Here is a 17,223-nt window from a genome sequence, read left to right on the forward strand (position 1 = left end):
AAGCTGCATATTACAGTTAACTGAGGGAGATAAAGATGTAAATAAAAAAAGAATAGCACCAATAAATATAAAAAAACATAATAAATAATAATATCTGATACTAATGTAGACCTCTTAGTTCACACAAACATTTTTCCTGTTTAAAGAAAATTATATTGTATATAAACTGTATATTAAAAAGAAAAAAATAAAGATAATGAGACCTACAGTACAACAGTGAAAGGGCCATTAAAAAATTGGAAATATGTGATTACTGGGAAAGAGCAACCTTTGCCCAATATTGTGGTTATCCCAAAACTAGAAAGGGCCCTGCAGTTTTTTAATTCATTGTTAGCATGTCCCAGTGTGTGTTTATGCTATAGTATGTTCCACCATTCCCTTCTTAACACTGTGGATTTCATTGCATGACATCGTCATTAAATCTTCTTCAGAATAATTAGTCCCCTACAGTAAATTCCAAATATACTGTATTTCTAACTTCTGCTATTGATTATCATGATCCACTTTATCTACATTAAACTACATAAATAATAGAAAAAAATAGAGTACAAGAGAAAATTCACTTAGGAGTAATATTTAATAAAGCACTTTGTCTATTTTCTATTTTAAAATTGCTTTTAAGATGTTTTTTTTTCTTTCTTGGTAAAATAACTAATACGAAAGCTTTAGCTTAAAACATATATCAAAAGTCATTTTTTTTCCCCATTCCACCCTTGCTATGCTCAGAATTGATCTGTTTACCTTTACTAATACTGAGGTGTTTATATGTTTCACAGGACCCAATAAATGAGCAAAACTTTGATGCGTACGTCACTACATTGACAGATATGTATACAAATCAAGATCAATATCAGAGTCCTGAGAACAAGACCCTCCTGGAAAACATAAAGCAAGCGGTTCAAGGAATCCAAGTGTAGACACCCAGCTGAAGAGGGACTTACTCAACAAAGACGAGAAAAAAAAGAAAAAAGGGATGCCTCGTGTTTTGCTGCTGTAATTTATCAGACAGTGTTAAATATTTATTTCTGTTACAAAAAAGTGTTATGCTTACAAAACTTCATAATAATTTTTTGTCTTGCTTTAAAAATAGTTAACGGCAGAATAGTTTTTGAAAACATTCACATTTTGTACGTTTTCATATGAGCTGACATAGTGTGATATGCCATGTAATGTTTATAGCTGCTAATGTATGCACATTTTTGAGTGTATATTTCTGAACAGTAAGCTGAACAAAATTAGGACATACGTTCTTTTTAATGCTTTAGTGACAAAGCATTTTAGAATCAAGAGCTGAACTGGACAGTATAAAAATGATCAGAACGAGAAAAATGTAAAGAGCAACCACTTTTTAATTATCTTTTTCCTCATTGGAGGATTTTATGGAATTTTAAATGATGTTTTGTCTGCAGATTGTTTAATAGCAAGACTTGGTTGTAAATTGCTTTATTTTCTAATGATGCTTGAAAATCTTTGTGTTTTGTTTAAAATGGTTGGTGGTGGTAGGTGGGGGCATTTAAAATGAGGTTAGAAATGAGTACGAAAAGACACTGACTAGAGATGTATGAATGTTACAGTTTTATTGTAAACATCATGACACGGAAACTTGATGGTGGAATTCCCAATATCTTGAAAGCACTATTTTATGACTTAAAAAAAACAACTTAACATTCTGTGTTGTTAGCTACCCATTGTCATTTAATCAGACAGAAGGTGGTGTTCAATTGCAATAGGAAATCTAGGAAACATCTCTTTTAGCATTAGTAATGTCAAAACTTTAGTAGCTAGAGTCAGATAATGTTTCAGCAATATATGATGAAGAGTAAATCACGTATTTGATAGATATGGGATGCAATCTACATAAACAGTTTGGGTATATGCAATTTCTTATTTATAAACATAGTGGAAAAATGAATCTTTTTACTATATGTAAAATATTAATTTTTATATAAATCTTTTAATACAAAAACATTTAAAATGAAACATGGACATTCAGTTTAAAAATTAAAGATGGTATATGAGTTTACTTTATTTATGTACAATTTTGCACAGGAACACCTTCGTTTCCATGTTTTGATGTTTTTACATAAACTAAGGCGGTACTTGAGAGCCTAAAATGAGGATATGGGTTTTGTAAAGAAAAAATATATATAGTTTATCAGAGCGGGACTTACAGGGTCATTGTCCCCACAAATGTGCCAGTAGACTATTTGCACTTGTCCTATAGATATATCCTAACATACGGAGGTGTGCAATTTCCACATGTCAATAGCCATGTGACATAGAATTGGAACAAATAATTGCTAATAGCCGCTGTAGCTAATTACACAATATCACTGATGGAAATTACAGGGAATTATTTAGGAAAATAACGTAACAATAATAACAATGGGTAGGATGATGACGGAGATAATGATGATGACGATGACGAAGATGAAGAAAAAATATTAAAAAAAACAATCTGTTATTGGATTTTGGTAATACGAGAAAAGAAAATCCCAGCAGCACTTTATATTTAATCACTGTACAAAAATTAAAAAAAAATGAAAAAAAATAAGAATCTCCAGTTTTCCCAACAGTCTCTACAGCTGGGAAACAATTCTGTAATTACTCTGGGGTACTGCAGTATCATCTCTGTGTGGCCCCCACTTTCTGTTGTGCTGTTAGTTGTAGCTACCATGTTCAGAATTGCCTTTTTGAGAGCTAACGCAAGGTGCTTGTCGTTCACCTTATCTCATATATTGTACTTTCCGTCCTCTTTTAGGGCTCCATTCTACATGACTGCATATGCCTTTTTCCACTGCATCGTGTCTGCAGCTTTTTGCCAATATAGTAATGCTTTCAGTAGAGTAATAGCTAGTATCAGTTTTTGAATTAATTATTGTTATCAGTACAATGGAAAGGGATTTTAAGCACAAATCTGCTGCTCATCTACTGTTGGTACATAATATCAAATCAAAAGATATCTGTGACTATTTACATAGGGAACACAAAGGTGTCACATGTTAGAATGCTGAATTTTCATATGAATTATTGTGAATTCATCAGAGTTTATTTATTCTAACTTATTCATTTCTAAGTTAATTTAAGTAATCATTTATTAAGACAGGATTTTGTATAAACTATTGTGCTCTCTGTGGAACTGAAGTTTAATTTATTTTTGTACTACACGGCATGGATTTGTTGACATTTTAATTTTGCTATAAATGTGTGAAATCACAAGTTGCTGTGATAATTCATTTTTAAATTGTGAACTTTGTACAATTTTTGTCATGCTGGATGTTGACACATCTTACTCTGAATAAAGAAAAATTGTGTTGCCACAATTGTGTAGCACAGTTGCTCTCTGATTTAGTGCACTAATCTTCCTGCAACACATTGACCATAAGTGACGACAGACAGAAGTGAGGAACAGCACAACTCTGTCATTTTCTTCCACCAATCTGGCTAGTCAAGGCGCATATTACCATTCTGCACACAAGATTGTGACTTTGTCCTACGAGACTGAGGAGTTCAATGTTAAACCTTCAGAACAACATAAGGCTCCCTTAAAGTCCGAGTATAAAATGGGAACTTTTGGACTCTTAAAAGAAAAAAAAACACACCTGTCAGCTTCTAAATGTTTTAGTCCCATAAGCCAATTCATTAAAATACTTTACTCAAAAGTGACAAAATAACATGTTGCACAGAATGATCCCAGAAAGAAAGTACTTGTGCTTTTCGTTTTTTGTGTCATTCAAACATCAGCCTATAGAACACTCAGCATGACTCTCACTTCTATACGTGGTTTTATCTTCTTTTAAAGAGGGAATTCAAGATCCCAGTAAATGGCTTCCACAGTCCAAGCCCACTTGCCTTGTATTTGGGAGCCACGCTCCTAAGAGAATGAAGGCCTCTAAAGCCCAATTCTAAAGCGCCTAACGCCATGGGACTGAAGTGGGAGGAAAGGTAAGTTTCACTTTTTCCATGTGCTTGGGATCTGAAATGAAGCAGTTGGAATGACTGGACATTCAGTGCCCAGCTGTAGACATTTTGTATGACATCCCGTGCTTAATAAGATCAGTTTTTCTCATAATAATATCTATATGGTATAAATATAGATTGATACCATCTCTGCACGGGACTGGATTCCTATCCAGGGACTATCCTACCTTACATCAATTTCCTGACAGGTTAGGCTCCAGCTCACAGCAACCCTTAATCTTAATCTTCATCTTAATCTTTTAAAATCCTCGATTAAGCAGTTATTGAAAATGGGTGGATGGAAAGGGCAGTTAAATGAAGTGACAGTCACAAATACCCTGGTAAGACCTGTCTTTTAATCTGGGTAACATAATCATTAAAAATATTTAGTCAGGTGAGAAGTGAAATACAATTCCTTGAAATATATATATTTTTATTAATGATCATTTTGTCTTTTTTCACTTCATAAAATATAGTCTTGCAAGCATATCCCCATTATTGATGTTTTCAATGCCAGAAAATAAGAAACAATGACATTATTGGGTTTTATCTTGTTGTAAAAGAAAGAAACAAGCTACCCAGCCATTTTGTTGAAGCAGAAATCCATTCTTATGTTTGTCTTTGTTCTAAACCATTAGTGCTAAACCAGGGGGTTCCATTTTTGTCATTGCTATAGTTTACCCTAAGTCACCTAATCAATTAAAAATGAGGGACATTTATTTAAGCAATTGAGCAATTAAGCAAGTAATTTTTCCATGAAGGTAACTGTTTTTTGAGAACTGAATGATATTTTGTTTTTTTTTTGTTTTACAAAAACCTACAGGACAGGCACTCTCCAAGGCTAGGGTTTGGAGGCCCCTGATTTAAACTGAGGGATGGAAGGATGAATGAATGAATTAATTAATGAAAGAAAGAAAGGACAATTGTCCTGATGCTCAATTTCATAAAAGAGAATATAGTAACTCGTGCTTTCACATCCATCCCTGCTCCATTGTTGGAATCTCTTAATCAAAATAAACCATGTCAATATAAACAAATGCACAGCTCATGTAAAGCAATATCAGTACATCAGTGATGAGACATCAATAAAAAGGAAATTTGAAATGTTCGCAACATTTTGTGATGCCTTAAGGTACATTATTATAAATACAAATCTAAAAATTGTGCTGTGTTGCAGATAATTTCATATTAAGTTGCTTAAATGTTAAATATCAATAATTAAAGGAACAGGTAAAGGTTTATTCCATATTGAAAAGAAAAAAGAAACACAACATTTTGGCTGTGGAGCCTTCTTCAGGTCTGAACAGGTTAATAGGCCTTTACCTGTTCCTTTGCAGCCTACGCATGCTGATGCAGCTACAGTACCTACTTGAACTTCATTAATAATTAAATTCTCATCTGAGCTTCTTATAATGGAATGAATGCAGAATAATTATCATACCAACCTTAATTTAACCTCATCATTACTTCACCAGTGCTGTTTTATTACCACTGAATATCATCTCAATTGACAATGATCTTTTACAGTACAGTATATTACAATCTTAAAATATTTCCCTGTTTGTACACGTGTACATGTACACAGTATGCTGTGATTTGTTTTAAAGATTAAAAATACACTCTTTCTGACATTAAAAAACATGTTACAGTATATATAACAAAACAGTGTGACTACATTTGTGTTGTTTATTTTGTTCTGTATCAGTTTTCTTCAAAGGAACCTTCAAACATTTAAACCACCAGAGGGCAGTAAAAGATACAAAAACATAGCAATAGCAATGTCATCTGGAACAATTCCTGAAACCAAAATAGCTCAATAAATCATTCTGAATTAGATTAGCACTAACTAATCAGACATCATTTAGATTCTTGGCCCTTGAATTTAAAGCCAACAATGAGTGGCCGTAAAGTTAAGTGCCTCTTGGAGCCTCAACTAAAGTCAATCAACAATGTTGAAAACTAAAAGTATACAAACTAAAAGAGGATGCTTAAGAATTATATAAAAGTATAACCCTATACAGTAGATAGATGTGTTCTGAATTCATTATCAATTTGGAAATATTCACTAAACTGTCATATTTCTACCTTTCACATGTGTTTCTGCAGTTCTTCGTGATTGTAGGGTTTTATTTTGCCATTTTCTATTGATATAAAATTAATATACATATTATTTAAGTGCATGAACCACCCTTCGTATACAGTATGTGTTTATTTTACTTGAAAGAAGCTATGACTTATCATGGTCAAACCAGGGCTTGAAAAAAGTTCTTCAATCAAACAACAATAAGAAATCAAACCAACAAGACCTTTCTTTTTCTATTTGTATTAGCCTTTGCATGGAATGAAGCTAGAGAGAAAGTGGGAAAATTCAATTTGTTTCTAAGAATTCTTTTGAAGCAAATGCCTAGGCTATGTTTACCCTTTGTATTTGAAGACTTCTTAGGAACTGAGTTGTTGTACAAGCAATATGTCTTTAAATATTCTGTATTTCACTTCCAAGTCACATGAAACTTCTAGTGTTTTCATACATTGCAAGGTAATTTAAATGATGGTCTTTTCTAATCTGTGATCTTTCTTGTCAGTCTTTAAAAACTGAAAAAATCTGAGACTATTTCTGGTAACAGTCAGACAGGTGATATTTACTTTTTAGTCTTATATTCTGGAGAGCAGGGTCTGAAGTGATCCTGTCTTATGAAAGGAATGAAGCTGTACAGTAAGTAAGCCTTTATCTTTTCGGACCTTAGCTTTTTCTGCAAACATGAACAAATCAAAAGAAAAGGTAAAGGTTAGTCCCATTCTGCCTTCATTAAGTGTTACATGAATACATACTATTTTCTTTAATCTGACAAATGCCAGAGGACAATCATATTTATTGGATAGTTCCAGTATATTTACCGAATTGTTACTATCATGATTTTTCCTTATTTAACATTTAAAAGCTCCAGCTACAATACCTTTTATTTCATCCATTCTAATTCATATTTGCCAATTGCCATTTAGCTCACCTTTATTCTATGTCACTCGCACCACCACAGAATTGATGAGCACTTTCTACAGCTTCCTCCAAACTACACAGTATGAGCCATCTTCCACTTGTTACTCTATAGTCCCACATAGTCCCACAAGTGCTGATGTTTTGATGAGGAGTTGATGTGCCTCTCACAGTCAGCTCTAGAAGCTCATGGAAGCCATGACAACTAAGAGGTAATCTGAGGACATCCCGACTGACTCATGTCTGCCCATCTCTCTGCTGGCACTCTGTAACTTGAGTAAATATAAAATATTTCTGTCCATTCTCAACAGCCATCATTTAGAATAACATAAAATTAATTTATTTCTCAGATGCCAATTGGTGGCAGAGTAGCCATTAGTCCTCTTGAGTGCATCTTAAAACAACAATTCCAATTTGCGTTATACCTCCTGTCCATATGATTATCCATTGGTCAGAAACACATAATGTACACACATACTGTAACATGGGTTTAGTACATTTATGGTATCTCTCCTTATTATGTCATTATATCAGAATTTCTGAGGAAATACATTTCAAAGCATGCTGTGGTTATCTGACTGCTGGTGCAGGCCGTGAGGGGAAGAAACAGGCTGGAGAGAGCTGTTCAAGCTCACCACCCGGTTTATTGCCCTTTTCATTACAGAGGGGTGTGCTAGTCACAGAGCAGGAGAATAGCTGGGAAGGCGGGGAGAGAACCGGGCATGAGGAGAAAGAGGGAGAGTAAGAGCTTTCCCCCTGCTTTTATAGAGGAGGAAGAGGAAAGAGTGTAGTAAAGGCGGAAAGGGGGAGAGGTCATGGGACAGCCCGATGCAATAGGGTGCAAAATGTTGTAATACATTTATCATTTTAAATTTATACCCTACAGAAATAATTACACTGTAACCTGCTTTCAAAATACAGATTTTACCATATAAATGTACCAGATATTAGACAGTAATGCTTCATACCCCTTTTAATGTGAAATATTTGAGGGCCTACCGTTCATCAATTTCCCTATGGGATCAATAAAGTCCTATCTATCAACATGTTTATCAGTAGAAATAAAGTTCAGCTACCTGGAGTCTTTGCATTATATCTATGTTATGTAGCATAATTTAGAAAACAGGGGAACAGTTATGTTTCCAAACTATTTTTTCGCTTTAGTTTTGAGTTTCCATGTGCAACCGGATGTACTGTATTACGGATTTATTAACCAAAGTAATAACACTCATGCAATTTTGCGATTTCATGTCTTGCTCACCAGAAACTCACAAATAACGGAGAAATATTTCTGTCTAAAAACAAATCTCTGAACTATAACAAAAACAATTTTCTTTTTCTCCAAATTCCAAAGCCTGCTGCAGATTTTGAAGCACACACAATATTGCTATTTTCACAAACTAGAAGGTAAACCAATAGATAAACCCAGTTTTACATTTACAGTACATTGTGTCCTGATGGTAAGGTCTGCTATCACTCATATACTGTACAAATGTCTTATATTAAGGACACGATAATATTTAAGAGAGTCACAGAATAAAAATGTTGTAAATCCCACTGCGGTTGAATTAGCTTTTGTGGTATAAACTCAAGTCGCGCAAGCAGGCACTGGCCGTGCTCTTGCAAATGCAAGACAGTTTCTTCCTTCATTGCCTGTCTCCCCACTTCGTCCTTTCTCTTCTCAACCAACCCTTAAGAGTATCAACCAAAAACTCTCCGAGCTAGGCCGTAACTAACTTTCCTTTCAGAAAAACAAAAAATGGACTGGGGTTTTGATTGGCTCTGTACCCCGTCAAACACTGTCTGTAACACTGCCCTAGTTCTCAGGATAAGGGGGCGGCAGAGAGAGCTGCGAATTCCAGTGTTTCAGTGTATCGGATGTTAGTGTATGAGAAGAGTAGCTGGCGGTGTGTTCATAGCACGGCTGACTCGTCCACAATGGCGCTTTGGACAGGCAGTACCCTCTCCCCTTTATCATTAACGATGGGAGTGCTCGTCATTACCACTTTCTCTCAGCCCGTTCTTTCGTGCCCGAGCCGATGTTTGTGTTTTCGTACCACCGTCAGATGCATGCATCTAATGTTGGAAACTGTACCTGCTGTCTCTCCTCAGACTACCATCCTGTAAGTATCGCCAGAAAGTTTATGCGATATTACGGGGTGTGTTGCGGGAGGGAGATTGGTGTGGTGGTAAAGCAACTGTAGTGTTTTCTGAAAGTCTCAGACATTTCAAATAACGTTTCGGGGATGATAACGTTTTTTTGGTTTTGTCTTTGAACTGTCTGAATATGATTTAAAACTGATTTATGTTCCTTAAATGCCTTTCAACTAGAAAAGCTGGGATGAAAAAGTTTCTGTTGCTGCATGTTACATTGTATTCGCTAAAAAAATCTTTTGAGAGCAACTCAGGTGGAGTAAAAATGTTTTTCGGTGTTTTGCCCAGTTCTTCATATTTTTGTTTAGTATTCGTTTGTAAATCCAGCATCGTCCAAGGTGCTGTAACTGCTTTATGTTTTTCTCGGGGAAAAAAAAGTCTTACTTAGTAAATGTTTGCGAATTGACATTAACCCCTCAATTTAACCGGTATTTAAACAGTAAAAGAAAAGTACGCTATTTTTTACATCATAAAAATGATGTCAATAGCTGCAAAAGGATCCATAGTTGTAAATTATAACTTTTATTGTCTTTATCGGCATTAATTAACTCTAGAACATTATCTGTACAGCTGTTTCATAGATTACATGTTTTGAAGGTATTGAAAAAACTAATGATGCCTGTCAACTTTTAAATAGAAAGAAATCAAGTTAATTGCTGTAGATATTAAAGTTTTAGAATAGTATGTAATTTTCAAAATCCCCACATTTGTGGAAAGTATTTCAATGAATCTGATTACATGCTTTTTGTACTGTTATTAAAAACCACAAGACCAAACCATCATACACCTTAATACCCAAAGCCTCAAGATTACATCAGTTTGTTAAATTAACGATATCTTATTAGGACATTGTTTAATCACTGGTTGAGAGAAGACTTCTGTCACCCAAACAGCCTGCTTTTCCCAGGTTTCTAGAATGCTGTGAAGAATGTGTCTGAAATTCAAGATGAATGTATTATTTTATACCTTTTTTAATTTAAATTTCACTTAATAACACAAAGGTTATTTTTGTGTGCTAACTTGCCTAGAGAAGGTCAAACATTTGGCTTCTTTTCAGTTCATTGTTTTAGTTCTAAGTAGGCCTTGTTTTAAGTGCCACGCCAGCATTCCTCCCCACTTGGATTTTAAATGATAGGAAAACACACAACCACCTATGCAATGTCATCATTATGTGCAAAAAGATTTCCATATGTGTCTTTACTTATTATGGTGAGATTGTTTGTGCTCCGGTTCAGCTTTGATTAATAGGGAACGTTTCAAGTTGTAATGAAAAATTCTCTGGCTGCTTCTCCCACTGGAAAAATATTAGTGATCATATGCTTTTTCTTCCCCGCCAAAAAGAAAAAAATGATTGTAGAGTGCAATATGTTTCTGCTACTGATGTTTGTTGACAATAGGTGGGGACTCAACAAGTGTGGTTTAATGGATTTGTTTAAACACCTACAGAGCTCAGCAAAGGCTTGTTAATATTGTTAAGCAAAAGTTGAAATGCCTAATTTTTTTATTATCCAGGGCTTTCAGTCTGAATACTGAAAACCCATAGAGAATTGCTTCAGTGAATGTGCAACAAAAACTAAACGTGAACGTGGGCAATGTCTATATAATGTGACTTTCGCAAATCCATCTGTAATTCAAGCTGCATTGAGGAAAAATGAAGAAAAATGACTGTTTAAGGACTGCAAGATTTAGCCATACAAGTTTTAAAGAGGACTTGTGATTGCAAAATGTTCTTGTGAACATCTGTTCAAATAGGAAAAGTAAAGAATTCATTGAAAATGATACAAAAGCTCTAAGAAACATAACTCACTGTTGGGGAATGGTACAGTATGCACAGTATTTGATGGATTTCTTTAAAACCACAACTATATAGACAACATAAATTAGAGAAGAACTTACAGTAGTCTGAGAACTAGCTAGTTTTAACGTCTTGGTCCCACACTTTGTAATCACTGATTATGATTACAGTTAGTTTTATGATAATTCTATGCAATGGCAATACATATCTGTACTATCTGTAGATTTTATGACTGCGAACCTAATTATTATTATTATTATTATTGCACTTATATAGCGCTTTTCTGGACACCCCACTCAAAGAGGTTTACAGGTAATGGGTACTCCCCTCCACCACCACCAATGTGCAGCATCCAAGATTATATTAAATGACTTTATGCAAAAGTATTTTTCTAGACACAATTCTAAGTGAAAAGAAAAGCTGTCATTTGAGGGCTTAACATGTCCACTTCTTCCATTCCCTTCAAAACTCATGTTGTGACTGGAATTTGGCAGGCCAACATGTGTTTGCCATTTAATTATTCCCATGTACAGTACATTCTGCTCATTCATTTTGTTCTGAACAAAATAATACTGTTTGAGAAGGTTGCTCTTTACCTGGAGGGGCCAACCTTCGTCCTAGAGACCCAAAATGAAGAAGACTCACTGGTCAAACCGAACTCAATTTATAAACAAATTGAACAATTTGGTTTTGACAATTGAAGAAGTTAATTTGTTCAATTAAGTAGTTTAAAAATAATTTGAACTGCAACTACCACCACAGTGTAGGTGTCAAGAACCACTGTTGGTCATTCTGGACTTAATTGGACCGATTAACACGCAAAACTGATGAAAGTTCAATTCCAGACTGCAGTGTTTTTGTCAAGTGAAAAATAACTGAAAATTTCATCTATCTTGTTTGTGCAGTTTAACTGAGATAATTGTAAGTTAAAATAGAAGAGCTTAAAAAATCCTCACTAACCTGGTATTTTAGTATTTCTAGTACTACTACATTCTCAAGGGCTTCAACCTCTACTTAAATAGCGATTGTGAGGCTGTAGTATTTTGAAACATTTTTCACTAATTCATGATGAGAACATTGCAACATTGGAGATGAGACAGATCTTGATTTCATTCAATAATGTAATGAAATTTATACTGAACAGTCGTATCAGTTACACTTCGTTTGCATTGTGTGCAAGATTGTGAGGAGGCTAGATTTGAACTCAAAAGCAAGAGCCCCTGAAGTCAGGATAGGTGAAGTCTGGTCTGCTTTTTTTTTTTGCTTGTGTTGCAGTGCTCAATTGGCATTGAGCCTGTTACAGAACATGATGTCACGCCCCCCCCCAATACCCTGCATAGTATTTAATTCTCCAGTGAGGAGAGAATCAGCTTTTTGGCACAGAGAAATTCTCTGCAGTCTGGGTCTTGTTTTATAGGTGAACTTAATGGAACGGGCTTCTCTCATTTCTAATTTTTCTAATGAGACCCTTAAAGATTAAATGCAATGCTATTTTTATATTTTGGGGTTAGAAAGAATAGGCATTGATGAGTGGATTTCAAACAACAATGAAAGTAAAATGTACAGTACACAGTAACATGTAGGAACCCCAATTTACATCACAAAAAAGTGCCATATTGCTGTTGTTGTCTACGATTCAGGACAAGGCAACAAAACATCCTGTGATGAGAACCGGCCTGTGGTGAAATGTTCGCTGCACAACCTCTCATTATTCACTCATTCGCGTTACATTAGTCATTACAGTGACTAGTGAGCAGGAAGGGCTGCCTTACATCACAATTTGAGCAAACGCTTGACAACACGGTGACTATATAGTACTTTCACAAAGTTCACAATGTTGTGTTTAATTCAGAATTTGTAATATTTGCAATCCTGTTAATTGAATTATTTTGTTACCGAGATTTAATAACTGGTCAGAGAAATTGTGACTGCGGTTCCCCTTTAAAAGATGCTGTGTAAAAATCAGTGAACAGTTGAATTTTGTAAAAGTAATCAGCCTTTATGCTCAAGAACGTGAATCAATAAGCTGCTCAACAGTCTTTGTTCCCCTTGGCACATATCCTGAACCTGAGGGAAGAATAGTTGTATTCCTGATGTGGAAATTATCACTCATTAAAGTGAGGTCAGATGATCCTGCTAAAAACATGCTAAAATACTTTTTAAATATTTGTTATCATAAAGCTAAAAAGCCCCCTGCTTTGGATGTGATTCTTTAGCTATGATGAAGTAAGGCTCATTTGGGTTCAGGGGTTAGGATTTTTTGTTGGTGACCTCAATGTGAATAGTATAGTCTATGTACAGCAAGCTGTCTGTGCACTATTTTTGTATGCAAGTACATTGGCCTTACATTGGTGGCATGAGCTAAGAAAAGGGTAGAACTTCTGTAATGTACTGTAGATTGTAATTATTGGTTTTGATCGGCCCACTGTTCTTGACTTTCATTGTGCTTGACTTGGTTGGTATTTTAGATCCCTATTTAGCATGCCTAACCTCTTTTGTTATTCTTTAGATTTTCAGGGAGTTGTTATTGTTTATAGTATTTTTCATTCCAAAGGATCTTAAAGGACTTTTACATGTACTGGAGGACACGGTTCAACCACAGCTGAAGTGCTGCTTCAAGCAGGGTGATTCTTGACAGCCATTATGCATCAACCTACTAGGCAGCATCTCAGGGGTGAAACGGAGGACATTTCTTCACCTCTTGAATAGAGAGAGAACTTTAGGAAACCCAGATTTAAGGTCATGGACATTAGCAAATGTAAAGGAAACCTTTTGGCCCGCTGAGCTTGTTTGGTTGCTAGTGGATAATTATTTGGAGATACTCATCCAGATGCTTCTGGAGAGAAAAAAAAAACTTTTCTTGACTTCAACAACATTGTTGAGTAGGCTTTTCCAGACTATTTTATCTAGAGTTATCTCTGTGAATACCTTGGAGGAATTTGTTGAAAAAGTACGATTGTCCAATGGGAATTTCAGTTGATGTGCCAAGTTCCCATGTATGCTTGAGGAACAGGTTCCCTCTCAAGATTATTCCAAAAATTAAAAAACTTGGATGATTTCAGCCAATAAAATTTGTTGTGTGCTTATTATTTGTTTTATTGCTTGTGTCTTATTGATAATGAGAATTTCTTCCATCACATCATTTTTGTTACATTTTATATGTGTTAAGTTTTGTGGGTGTTAAGAATGATGTTGGCACTCACCAAAGAAATCCTCAGAATAATTATTTTTTCAATGGGAGTTTTGGCAGTCTCTGTTTTGTCCTAAAAAGTGATTACATTTTTATTATAAGACTTTTAAGGCTTGCTTTTTTGCCAGAAGAATTCAAATGATTTGTTTTTTTTTTCTTTTGGTCATGGAAATACAAGCCTGTTAAAAAGGAAAGATCACTCAAGGGCTCACTCATGATAAAGACTGGTTTCTTTAAATTGTTCCCAATTTGTGCTTCTCCTTTTTCCCTCACCATATGGGAAAATAAAAGAAATGAAGTCTTTTGAGATCTTTTTTTGTTGTTGTTGCTTTCAGCTGGGTAGCATGGGATCTTTTTTTTATGTTTGTATTCATTAATTTTTCAGCTGTTTTCTCAGAGGTATCTGCTTTATGCATAATAATAAATAACTCTTCCTCTTTTGTAATGGCTTTTTCTATTTAAGCTTCGGGATTTCCGTTGCTGGAAAAGTGATTGAATCCATTCTGTCAGGTTTATTTTACCAGTTGTTCCTGCTGCAGCGATTCTTATCTGTACCCAGGACGCAGACTTGTTTTGCTTTGCTTTTTTCAAGTAGCTTCTTCTTACTTGTTTTTCATCAGCGAAGAACAGAAATGTAGACATGTTATTGCATTTTTCAATGCAGTGAAAACTGCCTTCTGGTTATTGACATTTTTCAACTCTTCAGTGGCTTATTATACAATATGACAGGACCATTTGAAAGGTTCGGGTGTGTAATGTTTTTGAAATGTAAATAACCAAGACGATACTGGTAACGATAAAGTTTTTATCCTTAAAAATAGTTTTTCTCGGTAACATGAAGCAACTATGTGCTTGATATGATTATGGTAATATTCTCCAACTTTTTTTGGTCATTACATTAATCAGGGTGAAATCTATTGATTAGAGGTGTAGTGTTCTACAGTATGTTTGAAAATGATACATTCCCTCAGCACTTCTTCCCTTTCCTGTGTTGGCTCAGTATGATTTGTTAAATTTGAAGTACCTATGACTTTGTAACTGTCTGTTCTTGTATAAACAGGCCTGAGTACTTTGCGTTACTTTCTAAGCATGGGTATCTCACTCAGGGCAAAACCTTGAACACTTTTTCTCAATTTACTTAAAGTGCAGTAGATCTCAAGATAACTAGTTACGATAACAAATGAAAGTTGTAATTCTGAAGAGTTTGTCATCTGGAAATCCTACTTGTATGTTATTATGACATAACATTAATTCCAGTATTAGTGCTTACATTGGCTCTTCCTGTCACGTTTTTTTTCTTTCATAATGCCCTGTTTTTTCCCCGGTATTAGCACTGGTGTTTTATAATGGGACTTTGTGGCTTCAGTACACTTTTTAATTCTGTAATCTTGATGTGACTGAGATCAAAGTGAGAAACATGCTATAGCATAGCTGAGCCACCACAGCGCAACAGACAGTTTAGCCATTGTCAGCTTTGTGTTCTGGGGTTTACTTATTTATGACTAATGGGATGCCATTTATGACCATTGTGGTGTGGTGAAGTACAATTGGTCTTCGTAATCCTACATGCTTTTACCTGTTTGCAGTTGAGCTGCTAGGTTGGTATTAGATTGGTATTTAGTGGATTAAAGCATTAAAGCTGATATTGAATGGGAACAAGGTAGATTAAGTGAATTTAATAACTTGGAGCTCCTGTGCGTTGGTGTTGGAAATTGTAGTTAAAGTAGCTAGTGCAAACAAAAGCTGAGTCTTTAGGGCATGGAAAAAGAGCAACCATTGTGTGGAATTTGCTGCAGTCAGGCTTTGTCAGGCTTTCATTCTCTGTGGTATTGAGGAATGCAAAGCCAGAAATGCCTAAAGCTTTGCTAATTTGCACAGAGAGATTGAGGGCAAGATAACTGTTGAAAGGAGTATCCCCGGACTTTTTCTGTGAAAGCACATTTTTTAAGAACCTTATTTAAAAAATATTTGCTGTGGTCTTTGTTATATTGTGTTAAATTTTTAAAAAAAACATGATGTGTCTTACTTGTAAAACTGTAATAATCATACCTTATATTGAGATTCATTGTGTCAAAGGTCTGCTGTTGTAAATGATCAGTTTTAGCAGTGCTGTGTACTGGACTTAAAAGGCATTGTTTATTATAATTGGTGGTCCAGGTATGCATGCCCTTAAATCAAATGTGTCTTTAAGTGGCAGGTTGTGTACCCGAGGGAACTTTCTGATTCAGTTCTTCTGACTCAGGCTGAGGATTACATTCTAAGACACTATAATGCTTTGCATATCTAAATAATAAGTGAAAAGGCCTGAATCAGCAGACCTCCAATTAAGTATTGGACTGTTCTTCTACAATAAGAACTTTAACCTAGAGCTAGGATATTCAACGGCTTGTGTGCGAGAATTATGTTTTCCAACTGGTAACATACAGTACATGTTCTGAAAGTATTCTGGATAATTCCTGGAGTATGCTGAATCGTGACAGAGGGCTGTCTTTATAGTTCACATTTTCTTTTTCACTGCAACCAGAGACAGGTTTTGTCATCATTGTAAATCAACATGATAATTGATAGTGGTTAACCGATTAAGCATTGTACATTTGGCAATTGCAGAAATTCAAAATATCCAATGTGAAAGGGAGCAAGGATGCTTTCCCTGATGCTGAATGTGTGAGTTTTCCTGCTTAATAATATGTGTCTTGCAATGGACTTGTGGCTTTAGAACAGAGCAGTGTACTAGCTATTCAGTGCTATTTCAGGAACACTGCCAGCTGCATGCTCAGTTGTAACAAAATAAACTTGTGGAACAAAGTTGGAGACCATCTGATCCTATTCTAGGTACAGTAATAAGGATTAAGCATTGTTGGTGTTCTACCAAGCAGAAACTAGGGAGATCTAAACCAGAACATATGAAATATTTGGACCAGTAAGCTAATATGTTGGCTGACATTCATATGCAATTATATCTTTGTCATACAGTATATGTAGCGGGAATGTTTTTGATAATTAAATGTTAGTTTTGATTTAAAAAAATAGTAAAATTATTAAGTGGATCTATGATAAAAAAAATTCAGTTCACCACAAAATGAGTGCAGTATCCGTGGGTTCGAATGTGATTGTGGCGAATCACAGTGGCTT

At 35.2% G+C, this 17,223-nt stretch overlaps 2 protein-coding genes across 19 annotated transcripts in view; both read left to right on the forward strand.

Annotated features, from left to right (window-relative positions):
- The window catches only part of LOC102691457 (myelin transcription factor 1-like protein), a 163,318-nt gene extending 159,995 nt beyond the window's left edge, over positions 1 to 3,323 (forward strand). For all 14 annotated transcript variants that reach the window (XM_015358181.2, XM_015358151.2, XM_015358140.2 and 11 more), the window contains one exon: positions 777 to 3,323. In XM_015358181.2, the coding sequence (XP_015213667.1) occupies positions 777 to 917 (141 nt within the window). In that variant the 3' untranslated portion in view covers positions 918 to 3,323. The remainder of the gene's footprint in view (positions 1 to 776) is intronic.
- A 5,486-nt stretch (positions 3,324 to 8,809) lies between these two features.
- LOC102691657 (peroxidasin homolog) overlaps positions 8,810 to 17,223 on the forward strand; it is an 89,212-nt gene continuing 80,798 nt past the window's right edge. For all 5 annotated transcript variants that reach the window (XR_011191419.1, XM_015358114.2, XM_069197439.1 and 2 more), the window contains exon 1: positions 8,810 to 9,075. Coding sequence is in view for 4 of the 5 variants with exons in the window: in XM_015358114.2 (XP_015213600.1) it covers positions 8,831 to 9,075 (245 nt within the window). In the remaining variant the exon portion in view is untranslated. The remainder of the gene's footprint in view (positions 9,076 to 17,223) is intronic.

Source organism: Lepisosteus oculatus, chromosome 2 (genome assembly GCF_040954835.1).
Source record: "Lepisosteus oculatus isolate fLepOcu1 chromosome 2, fLepOcu1.hap2, whole genome shotgun sequence".
NCBI classification, from domain to species: domain Eukaryota; kingdom Metazoa; phylum Chordata; class Actinopteri; order Semionotiformes; family Lepisosteidae; genus Lepisosteus; species Lepisosteus oculatus.